The sequence below is a fragment of the Salvelinus alpinus genome, chromosome 7, assembly GCF_045679555.1.
Source record: "Salvelinus alpinus chromosome 7, SLU_Salpinus.1, whole genome shotgun sequence".
Classification (NCBI taxonomy): Eukaryota; Metazoa; Chordata; class Actinopteri; order Salmoniformes; family Salmonidae; genus Salvelinus; species Salvelinus alpinus.
The window spans coordinates 17,896,224-17,914,929 of NC_092092.1; the positions used below are offsets into that span (position 1 = coordinate 17,896,224).

Sequence of the window (18,706 nt, forward strand, 5' to 3'; positions counted from 1 at the left end):
GCTCTGAGCACTAGTAGTAGCACTGTTGCTTTTCATTTTTACCATACTGTACATGCCATTGAGAAGTTTCTGTAATAATAGCCAATTAATGGACTAAAAACAACGCTCAATGGAGAATCTCCTTTGAAAGTGCTTTTTTAGTCCAGAAGTAGTCTGCAAAAGTTCGGAAAACTAGCACTGAACAACAAGCCTAGCTGGAAAGTCCTGAAAAGTAGTTCTGGATGTGAAGGAATGTGGTAACCACCTTGAACGCCCTATGGATTAATTCATCTGAAGCCTTGACTGACTGGCAGGATGAACTTGTTAACCTCAACCTGTATTAGGAGTGGGGGTTTAAAATAATTTTAATATTCTAATAGTATCATGAACTTTAGTTGGATATCCAGATATTCTAAATAGATGTCTTATTTTTACCTGTTACCTGCACTGTTGCGCGAGAGGCTGGCGCTCTATTGCTGCAGCTGCTGAGGGGCAGGTGAGATGGAAGTGAGCAGACGGAGTGAGAGAGAGACCAGTAACCAAGGCAACTCGGCTACAGTCAAGACTAGCCAACTTCTAGTAGTCACAATGTTATTTATCATCCCATATAAGAGTGCCTGTCTTGACAGGAGTAGCCTAGAGAAGCTAGCCAGCTATAGCTAGCTAGGCTAATTGTTGAGAACACATGATGCGCTTTCTCCCCAACCACATTCAGATAACACACCAGCCTACTTGTTGGTTGCTCGTTGTAGCCTGGTTCTCATTTCACTAACTTTTAATTCCATAATTGTATTCCATCTTGCATTGCATTTAGTGAACTCTCACTCCACTTGCTATACATTAAGCCTCTTTGCAGCTTTGATTGTCCAACATAAACAAGCTTCACACGTGAAGGCTACCAGTCTTTTTATAGGGTGTCATAAAAACAACGTTAAAAAAGACACATCCTACCTCAGAGGCTTAATCCGGCGTGGCCGGATTATCATTTAGCAGACGCTCTTATCCAGAGCGATTTACAGGAGCCTTGCCTTGCTCAAGGGCACATCGACAGCTTTCTCACCTAGTTGGCACGGGAATTCGAACCAGTGACGTTTCAGTTACTAGCTCAACGCTCTTAACCTCTAGGCTACCTGCCACCCTAAAAATGAAGAGAAACATTAGCCTGGGTCTGAGACTATAGTAATACTACACAGGTGTAGGGAGTTTCCTTACAGGCATATGCCACACAGAGGCAACGTACCAAACATTTGATGTGGAAGAAGAAGAGCCCTCGGGAATAGTTTGAGACTAGGGATGCTTCCACTTTGAGATTTTGACCTGGGCCCTCCTTGAAAGGATTTGTTTTGTAAACTAAATAAGGCCTGGATTCAATCCAACGGAGGCCATTTCCACGATGTCCGCAGAGATCAAATCCACAAATGGCCAACTGTGGTTTTCATCAACAATCAACGAAGTCCATATTCTCTCCAACAAAAATTCCATGTTTTCACATTCATCTCAAACATACCCCACTAAATAATATCATGGTGGAGTTGCATATTAGGGCCTGCTTTCCTGGCATTATGTTGAGGAGACTTTATGAAATATAGTTGATCAATCTCTTCCTCCCCTATCTCCTGTGAGTCAGTCATCTTCCCCTTTGAGCCCAACCTCTTCCAGTTACCTGTTAACTAATGGATTTAACAGTGACTGACTACACTGCTGGGGACTAAACGTTATGGAACTCCCATAAAAACAAACTTTTAAATCACTAATAATAAATCCTCTGATACAACACATTGGAAACATTGAGATTTGAGCCAGAAACAAATATTTTTCAGTTTTTCATGTTTGTTGGTAACATATCACAAAGAGCTCAAGACTAATATATTTTGCAGGCAGAACAGACGTTAATATCTCCAATCAACTGACCTGAAAACAAACATAAATCTATGAATACCTATGAAGTAAGACTTTGAACGTTTCATAAATATACTATTAAGGACAAGAACAAATTGTATTTTACTAGTCTCCCCAAAACTGCTGAAGTGAAGCAGCTTCAATTGTAAAACATGTCACTTATCTTATCAGCACTGTTCAGGATGTTTGGAAGCTAAGAAGAGGACTGAACTACTTATAAGCAAATGGACAGGGATATTTAGTGAGAAAAAGTTTTACTTACTATGACTGGTTGTCTTATCTGGCTACCTTAAGATCATTACCTCTGCATAAGAGCGTCTGCTAAATGGCTAAAATGTAAATGTACAGATGAGGGAGGGAGTAGGTATGAGAGGCTAGGGCAGTATTAGTATACAGTATTTCATCTATCACAATTCACAATGTAAACAACAGTTTCCATTCAAGACACATTACTCAAACAAACGACTAGGTAGCGTTGTAACCTCATCTAACTACTGAAAAGCAGTAACCATCATATCATCCAGAGTTTTATGGGCTTGACTGTTGTTTTAAAGTGGGGGGGGGGGGGGGGTGTCATGATAAAGAATGCAGAGAGCAGAAAATCTTTTCAGCAGAGGTATTTCAGCTAAACTTGTTAAGTAATACAGCTAAGGGATGGAGTTGTGATGAAGTAAGACAGTTGTGCTAAGCTCATGATGATTTATAAGTTATATTCTTCAAGAATCAACAGTAACTCATCTATCTGCTGAAGAGATTGTCTGCTCTCCACATTCTTTATCAGGACAATAACCCCCCCCCCCCCCCCCCCCGACAGTGCCGTCACTTGTTTTGGTATACAGCTAAGGTGGAAGCAAATGGCTTTTTTGTCCTGATAAAGAATGCAGACAATCTCTTCAGCAGATAGATGAGTTACGGTGAAAAGGTCTTGGCACACCAACCTTTCCTGGAATACAGCAGTAGTCTGTCTGAGGCTGAGCGTCCCATCTTTAAAGCTACAGTCTGGGATTTGTTTTTCAGCTAAACGACAGCCCCGCCACTTGTTTTGTAATACAGCTAAGGAATGGAGTTGTGATAAAGTAAGACAGTTGTGCTAAGCTCATGACAATGCATGAGTTATATTAGACAAGAATCAAAGGGTAAATATCAAGAATGGAAATAACCCTTAAACAGATTCCGAGGAGTGAGGCATGGCTTCTGCAGCTGCTCCGTGGGCCAGAGAGAGGAGTAGTGCTGACTGCTGACTGCTGACTGCTGACAGCTGACGCCATATGAAGTCATTAAGAAACATAGGCAGTGCGTCCCAAATGGCACCCTATTCCCTATATAGTGCACTATATAGGGAATACGGTGCCATTTGGAACACATACATAGCTTTCCTCTCAGAAAGGTGTTGAAGAGCCAAGCAGTGATAGAAGGAAAGGTGAGTATTAAGTGAAAAACTTACACAGAGTCAGCATGGAAAGAGGAGACTCGTTTCCAGAAAAAAGTTGAAATCTTTCTCTCCATTTTGTCCCAAAAAGGACTATGAACACATGACTGATATTCCCTTAGACACTGAGGCTCCCTATAATTCTCCATCAAAAGTTGTTGAGTAGCCTAATTGGTACTGGCTGTTGACAAAGTCTATCAGTAGCCTATTCTATTCTAAAAGCAACCAATCCTGAACACATAATAAAACCAAGCCAAGTCAACCTGGATACCATCATCTCTTCAACTTTTCAACTTTCCCTCTGAGTACTGTTGAACACGTGGAAGTGAGTTATACAACCTTTATGTGATTTAAACACTGACTAAGTCTCCACTCCAGGCTTTTGGACCAAGTCCTGATCTTTACTGATCCTAGAGGGCTTCCATATTCTCCCAACAAGAAAACTTGCAATATCAGGGGATCTCATAGGAACAAAGCATATTAAGCAACTTGATCAAGGAAATGTTCTGTATCAACCACTTCAGACGAGGTACAAAATATACACTGAGTATACAAAACTTTAAGAACACCTGATCTTTCCATGACAGACTGACCAGGTAGATCCAGGTGAAAGCTATGATCCCTTATTGATGTCACTTGTTGAATCCACTTCAATCAGTGTAGATGAAGGGGAGGAGACAGGTTAAATAAGGATTTTTAAGCCTTGAGACAATTGAGACATGGATTGTGTATGTGTGCCATTCAGAGGGTGAATGGGCAAGACAAAACATGTAAGTGCCTTTGAACAGGGTATGGTAGTAGGTTCCAGGCGATTTTTCCATGCTCAACACATTACCGTGTGTATCAATAATGGTCCACCACCCAAAGGACATCCAGCCAACTTGACACAACTGTGGGAAGCATTGGAGTCAACATGGGCCAGCATCCCTGTGGAATGTTCCGACACCTTGTGGGGGGGTGAAACTCAATATTAGGAAGGTTATAAAACAGCAAATTATTAGAGCAGTAAAGGAAACTGATATAAATACGAATGGAACACTCACTGACACTTTAATCGATTTGACAGTTTATGATATCTGTGGCCCCAAATATAGTTTGAATCCCCAAGCCGACAACCTGGAAATGTGTCAATGTGCCTTTGAGCAAGGCACTAACCCCAAATTGTTCTGAGGGTGTCTCAAGCAGAGTTGGGCCATGCAAAAAACACATTTCCAAATCACACAGGCATATTAATAAACACTTGTACATGTGTGAAACAGAACAAATACAAGCACCCAAATTATTATTTGATTAAATATGTGTGGTGGTCATACAACATACATCGCTTTACCTCAGGTGCTGAGTGTACTCTATATTTATTTCATACCATATTATGGACAGCAATCCACATCCAAACCACATCAGACTGGGAGTTGATCTGTGCAGGCTCCTTCCTCCCACACAGACCCACCAATCATATTTCTGCATATTGCACATTTTAGAGCACTATCAATAATATCAAAGCCTTTGATGACAAAAGCCTTCTCACACATCTGCAAAGCATTAATCATTGTTTTTCCTTGGAACACTAAAAGAATGGAATACATTTTACTACACTGTAAATCTGACATAAATACATTTCTAAAGTTTACATTGCCATCCATTAAGATAATCCTAAAGTAGTTTGTCCCTCTATGACATCAGTCTATTACAGTCTATCAATCAGTTTATCTCTATCCACTATAAGTATCCTAATCTCCGTAAAGGCTCTGAAACACCGGTAGCGCTTGCCGGCCGAGAGTCGCAATTTGCAAACCGAGTGCAAAGCGGGCGAAAATGTCGGCAGTCAGACGTCCATCAGCCGGTGGTCCTTTAACTTTGTAGAGTGGTGTGATGAATCACACTTGGTCCTCAATACTAAAAAGATCAAAGAGATGTGCATAGACTTCAGGAAGTGAACAACACCCACCTCTGCAACATCTATCAAAGGTCAGAACATAGAGATTGTAGAGTGTGGCAAGATGGCGCCGACAGAGAGGGTAGCCTCGCTTCTAGTCCTTAGGAAACTATGCAGTATCTTTTTTTTTATGTATAATTTCTTACATTGTTAGCCCAGAAAATCTTAAGTGTTATTACATACAGAACTATTGGATATGAGAGCAACGTCAAGTTACCAACATTACGACTAGGAATACGACTTTCCCCGAAGTGGATCCTTTGTTCGCACCACCACCCAGGGCATTTAATCTGATTCCAGAGGCCGGCCCAAAGCAACGTCGCCGGCAGAAGAGGTAGACGGAGCGGCCCTCTGGTCAGACTTCGGAGGCGTGCACACCACCCATCGCTTCGGAGTATATTACTCGCCAATGTCCAGTCTCTGGATAACAAGGTTGACAAAATTAGGGCATGGGTTGCTTTCCAGAGAGACATCAGGGATTGTAACATACTCTGTTTCACGGAAACCTGTCTCTCTCGGGATATGTTGTCGAAGTCAGTACAGCCACCGGGATGCTTTATGCGTCACGCCGACAGAAATAAACATCTCTCTGGGAAGAAGAAGGGCGGGGGTGTATGCCTCATGATTAACGGCTCATGGTGTAATCGTAACAACATACAGGAACTCAAGTCAATTTGTTCACCTGACCTAGAATTCCTCACAATCAAATGCCGACCATATTATCTCCCAAGAGAATTCTCATCGGTTAGTGTCACAGCCGTGTATATTCCCTCTCGAGGGAACTTCACTGGACTCTATGCAAACTGGAAACCATATATCCTGAGGCTGCATTTATTGTAGCTGGGGGTTTTAATAAAGCACATTCGAGAACAAGGCTACCTAAATTCTATCAGCATACTGATTGTAGCACTCATGCGGGCAATACTCTGGATCACTCCTACTCTAACTCCACGATGCATACAAGGCTCTCCCCCGCCCTCCTTTTGGCCAATCTGACCATGATTCCATTTTGCTCCTCCCGTCCAATAGGCAGAATCTCGAACTGTATGTACCTGTGACAATAACTAGTCAATGCTGGTCTGACCAATCGGAATCCACGCTTCAAGATTGTTTTGATCACGCGGGCTGGAATATGTTCCAGGTAGCCTCAGATAATAATAGCGATTTATAAGCTGATTCGGAGAGTGAGTTTATAAGGAAATGCATTGGAGAGCACCAGCTGTTCTAGATGACTGTGTGGCAAAGCTCTCGGTAGCCGATGTGAGCAAGACCTTTAAACAGGTCAACATTCACAAAGCCGCGGGGCCAGACGGATTACCATGACGTGTACTCAAAGCATGCGCGGACCAACTGGCAAGTGTCTTCACTGACATTTTCAACCTCTCCCTGACCTAGTCTGTAATACATACATGTTTCAAGCAGACCACCATAGTTCCTGTGCCCAAGGAAGCGAAGGTAACCTGCCTAAATGATTACCGCCCCGTAGCACTGACGTCGGTAGCCATGAAGTGCTTTGAATGGCTGGTCATGGCTCACATCAACAGCATCCTCCCGGATACCCTAGACCCACTCCAATTCGCATACCGCCCCAACAGATCCACAGATGACACAATCTCAATCGCACTCCACACTGCCCATTCCCACCTGGACAAAAGGAACAACTACATTGGTTCCTCCTTTAAAAGTTGAGAGCTTACGCTGCGGGACTTAGAGGTACCCAGGGTCGCGGCTTCAATGCTCCAGACCACCACCAGGGGGACTTAGAGGTACCCAGGGTTGCGGCTTCAATGCTCCAGACCACCACCAGGGGGACTTAGAGGTACCCAGGGTCGCGGCTTCAATGCTCCAGACCACCACCAGGGGGACTTAGAGGTACCCAGGGTCGCGGCTTCAATGCTCCAGACCACCACCAGGGGGACTTAGAGGTACCAAGGGTCGCGGCTTCAATGCTCCAGACCACCACCAGGGGGACTTAGAGGTACCCAGGGTCGCGGCTTCAATGCTCCAGACCACCACCAGGGGGACTTAGAGGTACCCAGGGTCGCGGCTTCAATGCTCCAGACCACCACCAGGGGGACTTAGAGGTACCCAAGGTCGCGGCTTCAATGCTCCAGACCACCACCAGGGGGACTTAGAGGTACCCAGGGTCGCGGCTTCAATGCTCCAGACCACCACCAGGGGGACTTAGAGGTACCCAGGGTCGCGGCTTCAATGCTCCAGACCACCACCAGGGGGACTTAGAGGTACCCAGGGTCGCGGCTTCAATGCTCGAGACCACTGCAAGGTGGTGTTAGAGCACTCATTATGCATTTAGGTCCCAAGATTTTTATATGACCAATCATATCGAGTGGTTCCAATGATGAATTTGATGCGAGCCACCCGTCCCTGGTGACTTTCTTCAGCAAAGATGGCTGACAAAACATTACCGCGGAAGCTAATTTAAGTAATTATAACGTAATAACGAGTCAAGAGAAGAATGTACAATTGAGAGGAATACGTTAGTTAATGTAGAGAAACGATTGTGTCACGTTCTGACCATAGTTTTTGTGTGTTTTACTTGTTTTAGTGTTGGTCAGGACGTGATCTGGGTGGGCATTCTGTTGTGTCTAGTTTCTCTGTTTCTATGTTTGGCCTAATATGGTTCTCAATCAGAGGCAGGTGTTTTGTGTTGTCTCTGATTGGGAATCATATTTAGGTGGCTTGTTTTGTATTGGGGTTTGTGGGTGGTTGTTTCTTGTCTTTGTGTTCGTTTCACCAGAGAGGACCGTTTCGGTTTGCCACGTTTGTTATTTTTGTATTTTGTAAGTGTTCACGTTATTCGTCTTGATTAAATCATGTTGAGCACAAACTACGCTGCGTCTTGGTCCGATCCCTGCTACACCTCCTCTTCAGACGAAGAGGAGGAAGGCTGCCGTTACAGATTGTGCATATTTTTTTGTCATAAAGTTAATTTACGAAAATATTTAGCAAGTTTTTATTCAGTCATATCCAATACCAGGTGTATCAAACTCCATTCTTTGAATGATGCTGTGTCTGCATGAATGCATTACAATTATACACTTCAACAGTGTTTACCACTCCTGCTCCTGGGACATCAATGTTTATATATTCTAACTATGCAATAGACTAGAAACATGATTTAAGTAAAGGCTGATTTGTAATTCATATATACAGAATAAAAAACGAGATGGCAGTAACAATCCAGGCTATTTGCTCTGAGACCGGCATAATAATATAATGAAACAAGCAGGGAGCAGGTATCGAACCCTCAACATTCTAGCCCGAAGTCCAGCACGCTATTGACTGTGCCCAAATGTATTAATTGGGGTTGGGGCCGATTGTGGCTAAAAACACTTCATAAATTGGAATCTTGAACATGAGTAAAGGGGAAAAAGTATTATTAGTTTTTCACAAGCGTAGCAGGATGGGCTATTAGCTGAACAATAGACTATTCAAGGTGTGCCACAAGGTGTGCCGCAGTATGACGCAACTTTTAAAAAGAGGAACCACTGTATGTGAGAATGCTGTTCATTGACTACAGCTCAGTGTTCAACATCATACTGCCCACGCAGCTCATCACTAAGCTAAGGACCCTGGGACTAAACACCTCCCTCTGCAACTGGATCCTGAACTTCCTGACGGGCCGCCCCCAGGTGGTAACGTTATGAAACAAAACGTCTGCCACGCTGATCCTTAGTCCCGTCCTTTACTCGCTGTTCACCCACGACTGTGTGGCCAAACACGACTCCAACACCATCATTATGTTTGCTGACGACACAACAGTGGTAGGCCTGATCACCAACAACGATGAGACAGCCTATAGGGAGGAGGTCAGAGACCTGGCAGTGTTGTGCCAGGACAACAACCTCTCCCTCAATGTGAGCAAGACAAAAGAGCTGATTGTGGACTACAGGAAAAGGCGGGCCGAACAGGCCTCCATTAACATCGACGGGGCTGCAGTGGAGCGGGTCGAGAGTTTCAAGTTCCTTGGTGTCCACATCACCAACAAACTATCATGGTCCAAACACACCAAGACAGTCATGAAGAGGGCAAGACAAAACCTTTTCCCCCTCAGGAGACTGAAAAGATTTAGCATGGGTCCCCAGATCCTCAAAAGGTTCTACAGCTGCACTATCGAGAGCATCCTGATCGGTTGCTGACCGGTTGCATCACCGCCTGGTATGGCAACTGCTCGGCATCTGACCGTAAAGCGCTACAGAAGGTAGTGCGTACGGCACAGTACATCACTGGGGCCAAGCTTCCTGCCATCCAGGACCTATATAATAGGTGGTGTCATAGGAAAGCCCATAAAATTGTCAGAGACTCCAGTCACCCAAGTCATAGACTGTTTTCTCTGCTACCGCATGGCAAGCGGTACCGGAGCGCTAAGTCTAAGACCAAAAAGCACCTTAACAGCTACCCTCAATCCATAAGACTGCTGAACAATTAACCGGACTATTTACATTGGACTGCCCCCCACCCCTCCATTGGTTTTGTACACTGCTGCTACTCTCTGTTTTTTATCTATGCATAGTAACTTCACCCCTACCCACATGTACAAATTACCTCAACTAACCTGTATCCCCGCATACTGACTCGGTCACCCAGTATATAGCCTCATAATTGTTATTTTATTGTGTTACTTTTTATCATTTTACATTTTGATTATTTGGTAATTTTTCTTAACTCATCTTGAACTGCATTGTTGGTTAAGGGCTTGTAAGTAAGTATTTCACGGTAAGGTCTGTATTCGGAGTATGTGACAAATAACACAACTCTAAACTCTGTATGTTTGGGTATAAAGTGTATATTTATGTTGTATATACAGGGCACATTTGTTAAAATAAAGGTACAAATAAATAAATGAAAGGCCTGCTTACTCGTTGAATACATTTCTTTCATCCAAACCAAGGTTAGGGATCGCTGTTCTGATGTCCAGAAGCTGTTTTTGGTTATAGGAAATGATGGCAGAAACATTATTTGCCCAAAAAACAAGATCAGAGTAAAAAAATTGACAAAATAGCAGAATTGGTCAGGAGCCCGTAAGGCTGCTGCTATCCAATGCAGCTCCATCTTCCAAGAGTGTGTGCAAGTGTGTGTTTTCATACGTGTGTGCCTGCATGCTAAATACCCCACTGGGGATGTTTAATACCCCACTAAGCAGTGTGTCCAGAGAACACTCAGCGCCATAGCACAAGCCATTCTTACCTGTAAATCAACATGCTCTCCAACTACTCTGCTTCCTTCCAGCTCCACTTTCACTCCTGTCTCTGTTTAGTCCATCAGAGATATTTATAATTTCTACCTCGGATTTCAGGGTTTCATGGTTCAGTTCAATCCTAGTGCTGGTATCAAAAAACATCCTTCATCTTCATGGTGTTTGAAGTGATGAAAGTTTGAGTTACAGTACACTGAGTTGTGTTAGACCCTAAACAGAGACAGAACTAGGCTACTTTTAGAAATACTGGTAGCCAGTTTAATTATTTAGTTGTGTGTTGATTAACGTCACTGCTATTTTGAAGAAAGAAGCAGTGCCCTAGAGGCCCCTGTTAACCCCACTTGACTTGACTGGATGTTAGGCCAAAGTGTTCCTTTCCATCACCATGCGAGGTGAGAGTTGTAAAACGGATTGAGTGCCTCTGTCATCCTGTCTTGATGACTCCAGATTCAGGAGGAGAGCTAAAGAACTATAAACCACACTGCAACTTTAAATCTGACACATTGAGTTCAGTATGTTGAAAAATATATATTCATCCACAATGAGATGAGACTGGGAGTTCATGGAGGGTGACTAAGGGCACTGAATATCGATATGCACTTTCGTCTGCAATTCGACTGCTGTTCGTTCAGCGCGTTTACTTTACGTTACGGACTTTTTTGTTGCAGAATCATGAACACGTTTAAAGTGGCATTTAAATACAGTAGACTTGATCAAATTGATCAGAAATACAGTGTAGACATTGTTAATATTGTAAACGACTACTGTAGCTGGAAATTGCTGATTCTGAATGGAATATCTACATAGGCGTACAGAGGGCCACTATCAGCAACCATCACTCCTGTGTTCCAATGGCACGTTGTGTTTGCTAATCCAAGTTGATCATTTTAAAAGGCTAAATGATCATTAGAAAACCCTTTTGCAATTATGTTAGCACAGCTGAAAATTGTTGTTCTGATTAAATAAGCAATAAAACTGGCCTTCTTTAGGCTAGTTGAGTATCTGGAGCATCATTAGTGGGTTCGATTACAGGCTCAAAATTGCCAGAAACAAATAACTTTCTTCTGAAACTTCTCAGTTTATTCTTGTTCTGAGAAATGAAGGCTATTCCATGAGAGAAATTGCCAAGAAACTGAAGATCTCGTACAACGCTGTGTACTACTCCCTTCACAGAACAGCGCAAACTGGCTCTAACCAAAATAGAAAGAGGAGTGAGAGGCCTCGGTGCACAACTGAGCAAGTGGACAAGTACATTAGAGTGTCTAGTTTGAGAAACAGATGCCTCACAAGTCCTCAACTGGCAGCTTCATTAAATAGTACCCACAAAACGCCAGTCTCAACGTCAACAGTGAAGTGGCGACTCTGGGATGCTGGACTTCTAGGCAGAGTTGCAAAGAAAAATCCATATCTCAGACTGGCCAATAAAAAGAAAAGTTTAAGATGGGTAAAAGAACACAGACACTGGACAGAGGAACTCTGCCTAGAAAGCCAGTATCCCGGAGTCGCCTCTTCACTGTTGACGTTGAGACTCGTGTTTTGCGGGTACTATTTAATGAACCTGGCAGACCTTTAGTACAAAGTGGGATTCAACTAATCTAATAATCCTGGGGGTTTTCCTTTCCATGGAATCCACACAGCAGACATTACCAGACATGGGTTCAAATATTTTTCGAAATCCTTTCAATTAATTTGATAGAGCTTGCCTGGCACAATATTACCAATGGTATAGTCCCAAAATTGCTAACCCCACCCATATGGCACCCAGGGCAGACTCAAGCAAACACTCAAAGTATTTGAAAAAACAAACACATACCATCATTTGAACCCAGGTCTGTAATCCCAGGGGTTCTCCATGGAATCCAACACAGCAGCAGAAATCACAGTGTGTTTTTGTATGCTGGGCCTCCCTCTGAAGCTGTGTCCAATATCCGATTGATAGGAAAGGAAGTCCAAGGGGAGCAGGACAACAAAATAAACCAGAAGCCTTATTCTATGTCTGGTTAATGAATTACCACCATGCTCAGACTGACTTGAGTCTGTACGGATATTTCTTTCACAATAAGTTAACAAGAGAGGGAGCGAGGTGAGTTGGAGGAAGTATAGTACATGACTAGTATACTACAACAGTATGTGGACACCTGCTTGACAAACATATCATTCCAAAATCAAGGGCATTAATATGGAGTTAGTCCCCCCTTTGAACTATAACAGCCTCCACTCTTCTGGCAAGGCTTTCTACTAGATGTTGGAACATTGCTGCGGGGACTTGCTTCCATTCAGCCACAAGAGTATTAGTTAGGTCGGGCACTGATGTTGGGCGATTAGGCCAGGCTCGCAGTCGGTGTTCCAATTCATGCGAGTCAAGTTCTTCCACACCAATCTCGACAAACCATTTCGCTATGGACCTCGCTTTGTGCAAGGGGGCATTGTCATGCTGAAACAGGAAAGGGCCTTCTCCAAACTGTTGCCACAAAGTTGGAAGCACAGAAGTGTCTAGAATGTCAATGTATGCTGTAGCAGTAAGATTTCCCTTTATTGGAACTAAGGGGCCTAGCCTGAACCATGAAAAACAGCACCAGACCATTATTCCTCCTCCACCAAACTTTACAGTTGGCACTATGCATTGGGGCAGGTAATGTTCTCCTGGCATCTGCCAAACCCAGATTCGTCCATCGGACTGCCAGATGGTGAAGCGTGATTCATCACCCCAGAGAACACGTTTCCACTGCTCCAAAGTCCAATAGTGGCGAGCTTTACACCACTCCAGCCGACGCTTGGCATTGCGATTTTATACACCTGTCAGCAACGGGGGTGGCTGAAATACTCGAATCCACTAATTTGAAGGGGTGTACACATAATTTGTTATATACAGTATACAGTGCCTTCAGAAAGTATTCAGACCCATTTGATTGTTCCACAATTTGTTACGTTACAGCCTCATTCTAAAATGTATCAAATGGTTTTTCCCCTCATCAATCTACACACAATACCTCATAATGACAAAGCAAAATCAGGTTGAGAAATGTCTGCTAATTTATAAAAAAAAAAAATATGAAATATCACATTTACATAAGTATTCAGACCCTTTACTCAGTACTTTGTTGAAGCATCTTTGGCAGCAATTACAGCATCGAGTCTTCTGGGGTATGACGCTATAAGCTTGGCACACCTGTATTCTCCCTTTCTTCTCTGCAGATGCTCTCAAGCTGAAAAACCCCACAGCACGATGCTGCCACCACCATGCTTCACCGTAGGGATGGTGCCAGGTTTCCTCCAGACGTGACACTTGGCATTCAGGCAAAATAGTTCAATCTTGGTTTCATCAGACCAGAGAATCTTGTTTCTTATGATCTGAGATTCTTTAGGTGCCTTTTGGCAAACTCCAAGCGGGCTGCCATGTGCCTTTTACTGAGGAGTGGCTTCCGTCTGGCCACCCTACTATAAAGGCCTGAGTGGTGGAGAGCTGCAATGATGGTTGTCCTTCTGGAAGGCTCCACAGAGCTCTGTCAGTGACCATCGGGTTATTGGTCACCTCCCTGACCAAGGCCCTTCTCCCCCGATTGCTCAGTTTGGCCGGATGGCTAGCCCTAGGAAGAGTCTTGGTGGTTCCAAACGTATTTTATTTAAGAATGATGGATGCCACTATGTTCTTGGGGACCTTCAATGCTGCGGACATTTTTTTGTACCCCTCCCCAGATCTGTGCCATGACACAATCCTGTCTCGAAGCTCTACGGACAATTTATTTTGACCTCATGGCTTGGTTTTTGTTCTGACATTCACTGTCAACTGTGGGACCTTATATAGACAGCTGTGTGTATTTCTAAATCATGTCCAATCAATTGAATTTACCACAGGTGGACTCCAATCAAGTTGTAGAAAAATCTCAAGGATGATCATTGGAAACAGGATGCACCTGAGCTCAATTTCGAGACTCATAGCAAAGGGTGTGAATACTTATGTAAATAAGGTATCTGTTTTTTATTTTTAATAGATTCGCAAAAATGTCTAAAAACCTGTTTCTGCTTTGTCATTATGGGTTATTGTGTGTTGATTGCTGAGGAATGCATTTTATTTAATCAATTTTAGAATAAGATGTGACAAAATGTGGAAAAAGTAAAGGGGTCTGAACACTTTCCAAAGGCACTGTATATGTGAAAGACAGACCAGAGAAGAAGACAATAGAATGCGGAGGAGAGAGGGTGTAATTTTAAGAGGTGATCGGCCAGTCCTCACCTCAGGTGTAGCAGGGTTAAAGGTCACATTGAGGATGGTGTCAGAGTGTCTCTCGAGCTTGTGGAGGTAGCTGCTGCTGCGGATGTCATACACATAGGCCTGCAGAGAGCAGAAAGGGGGTACATCAAAATATTTTGGCTGCTGATGTCAAAACGTAAAGTATAAGGTAGTCAATCTGTAACTTATAAACCTTCAAAGAAAGTCTGGATACTGCAGAAGAGGACCAACATAATAAAGTCTGTAGGTATTTGATTATTTTGTACAATTTGGAAGTTTCTACTCCAATCTCTTCTCCACGAACAAACTTACAAACCAAAGTAAAGAGACTTTTCACAGTGTGTAAAAAATAAGAAAGAACAGTGAGTGAAAGATAGTTGGAGAGGAGGAAGAAGAGGAGGAGGAAGAGGAGGAGGGAAAGGAGGGATGAGGACGGGGGACCATAAGCCATGAACACAGATAAAACCAGATGTGGGGATGTTTGTTACCAGACGACGACTCATCAGATTCCTGCAGCTGCTTTTTATTAGGCTTCCCTGAAAAAGGCATGGGGATAGTGCTCCCTAGAAGGGCCCATAGCATGGTAGAGATACAGAGCTACAGATACAACCATAGAAATATAATTACTAGAATGTACATTCTTATTGATGCACTCTGATGGGGTTTGTAAGGCCAGGGCATCACATCAGGCAGTTGGAACAGGAAGGAATCCTCAATGAGGGGTCCAGTCCTGCTACCTCACCACAGAGGTCATCTGGCCCTGCAAGCCTTGCCTCATTCCAGCCTGAGGCCCCCTATAGATCTCCACAACAGCTGTAGAGTAAGAAAGGTAGGGGGTAACGGAACACACCTCTGAAGCCTAACATCAGGGCCTACAGTCTCATAATCTATGGCAATAATGACCAGGTCTCCCTTGGGACAGAGGTCTTCTGACATCAATGGGATTGGTTAAATGAAGATTAAATCAAAAAAGACGGACAACATGCCGTAGGGTGATTCATTTTAAAATCGGCGGATGGTCCAGGGCTCTACAGTGTGACCATTTTACTAGCATATGCACCTAAATATTTTCTTGTGCGACCTGGAATGTTTGTAGGACCACCAGAGTGCCTAGAAAAATAAAGGATTCTAGCTTTAAAATGTCAAATAGTTTTCATTGTACTCCTACATTTATTTTAGTGCGGCGAATTTAGTGAATAAGGTCCGCGTAGAGTGATGAGGTCATGCATGGTTATGATGATGATCCTAATGTGTGACAACACTATGACTCAGTAGGGTCTACTAGCCTATAGTGATAACTGTTTACTTACACTCAGTGCACAAAACATTAGGAACACCTTCCTAATATTGAGTTACAGCTCCTTTAATCCTCAGAACAGCCTCAATTCATCGGGGCATGGAATCTACAAGGTGTCGAAAGCGTTCCACAGGGATGCTTGCCCATGTGGACATTTCCACAGCTGTGCCAAGTTGGCTGGATGTCCATTGGGTGGTGGACCATTCTTGATACACATGGGAAATTGTTGAGCGTGAAAAACACAGCAGCGTTGCAGTTCTTGACACACTCAAACTGGTGCACCTGGCACCTACTACCATACCCCGTTCAATGGCACCTAAATACTTTGTCTTGCCCATTCACCCTTTGAATGGCACACATACACAATCCATGTCTCAATTGTGTCAAGGCTTAAAAATCCTTCTTTAATCTGCCTTCTCCCTTTAATTTACAATGATTGAAGTGGATTTAACAGGTGACATCAATAAGGGATCATAGCTTTCACCTGGATTCACCTGGTCAGTCTGTGTCATGTAGTGTTTTGTACACTCAGTGTATATGTACAGTGCCTTCAGCAAGTATTATTCCTAATTTTGTTGTGTTACAGCCTGAATTCAAAATGTATTAAACAAAAAAAAATATCACCCATCAACATACAATACCCCATAAGGACAAATGAAAACATGTTTTTTGAAATGTTGCAAACACCCCTAGGTCAATACTTTGTAAAAGCACCTACAGCTGTGATTACAGCTGTGAGTCTGTATGTGTAAGTCTCTAGGAGCTTTCCATACCTGGATTGTTCAACATTTGACCATTATCTTTTTCAAAATTCTTCAAACTCTGACATATTCGTTGTTGATCATTGCTAGACAACAATTTTCAGGTCTTGCCATAGATTTTAAGTAGATTTAAGTCAAAACTGTAACTCGGCCACTCAAGAACATTCACTGTCATCTTGGTAAGCAACTCCCGTGTAGATTTGGCCTTGTGTTTTAGGTTATTGTCCTGACTGGGTCTATTGATATACCATCTAAAGTGTAATTAATACCTTTACCATGCTCAAAGGGATATTCAATGTCTGTTTAAAAATAAAATATCACCAATAGGTGTCCTTCTTTGCGAGGCATTGGAAAACCTCCCTGGTCTTTGTGGTCGAATCTGTGTTTGAAATTCACTACACGACTGACGACTTAACAGATAATTGTATGCAGTTGAAGTCGGAAGTTTACATAATGTCACGACTTCCGCCGAAGTCGGTCCCTCTCCTTGTTCGGGCGGCGGTCGGCGTTGCCGGCCTTCTAGCCATCGCCGATCCACCTTTCATTTTCCATTTGCTTTGTCTTGTCTTCCCACACACCTGGTTCCAATTCCATAATTACATGTTGTGTATTTGTTCATGGTGATTTTTATTATTAAACTGCGCCGTTGGAACACAGTCTTTGCTCTCCTGCGCCTGACTTCTCTGCCACCAGTGCGCACTCCTTACACCTTAGCCAAATACATTTAAACTCAGTTTTTCACAATTCCTGACATTTAATCATCGTAAAGATTCCCTGTCCAAGGGAGGTTAGGATCACCACTTTATTTTAAGAATGTGAAATGTCAGAATAATAGTAGAGAGAATGATTTAATTCAGCTTTTATTTCTTTCATCACATCTTCAGTGGTTCAGAAATGTACATATACACTCAATTAGTGTTTGGTAGAATTGCCTTTAAATTGTTTAACTTGGGTCAAACATTTCAGGTAGCCTTCCACAAGCTTCCCACAATATGTTGGGTGAATTTTGGCCCATTCCTCCTGACAGAGCTGGTGTAACCGAGTCAGTTTTGTAGGCCTCCTTGTTCGCACACGCCTTTTCAGTTCTGCTCACAAATGTTCTATGGGATTGAGGTCAGGGCTTTGTGATGGCCACTCCAATACCTTGACTTTGTTGTCCTTAAGCCATTTTGCCACAACTTTGGAAGTATGCTTGGGGTCATTGTCCATTTGGAATAACTATTTGTCACCAAGCTATAACTTCCTGACTGATGTCTTGAGATGTTGCTTCAATATATCCACATCATTTTCATTCCTCATGACGCCATCTATTTTGTGAATTGCACCACTCCCTCCTGCAGCAAAGCACACCCACAACATGATGCTGCCACCCCTGTGCTTCACTGTTGGGATTGTGTTCTTTGGCTTGCAAGCCTCCCCCTTTTTCCTCCAAACATAACGGTCATTATGGCCAAACAGTTCTATTTTTGTTTAATCAAACCAGAGGACATTTCTCCAAAAAGTACGATCTTTGTACCCATGTGCATTTGCAAACCGTAGTCTGGCTTTTTTATGGCGGTTTTGCAAGCAGTGACTTCTTCCTTGCTGAGCGGCCTTTCAGGTTATGTCGATATAGGACTTGTTTTACTGTGGATATAGATACTTTTGTACCTGTTTCCTCCAGCACCTTTGCTGTTTTTCTGGGATTGATTTGCACTTTTTGCACCAAAGTACGTTAATTTCTAGGAGACAGAACGTGTCTCCTTCCTGAGCGGTATGACGACTGCGTGGTCCCATGGTGTTTATACTTGCATACTATTGCTTGTACAGATGAACGTGGTACCTTCAGGCGTTAGGAAATTGCTCCCAAGGATGAACCAGACTTGTGGAGGTCTACAATTGTTTTTCTGAGGTCTTGGCTGATTTCTTTTGATTTTCCCATGATGTCAAGTAGTTTGAAGGTAGGCCTTGAAATAC

At 43.1% G+C, this 18,706-nt stretch overlaps 1 protein-coding gene across 1 annotated transcript in view; it reads right to left on the reverse strand.

Moving 5' to 3' along the window:
* Positions 1–18,706, reverse strand: part of wdr27 (WD repeat domain 27) — a 274,954-nt gene that overhangs the window by 44,573 nt on the left and 211,675 nt on the right. Inside the window, exon 24 of the mRNA XM_071409311.1 lies at positions 14,696–14,794. Within this exon, the coding sequence (XP_071265412.1) occupies positions 14,696–14,794 (99 nt within the window). The remainder of the gene's footprint in view (positions 1–14,695; positions 14,795–18,706) is intronic.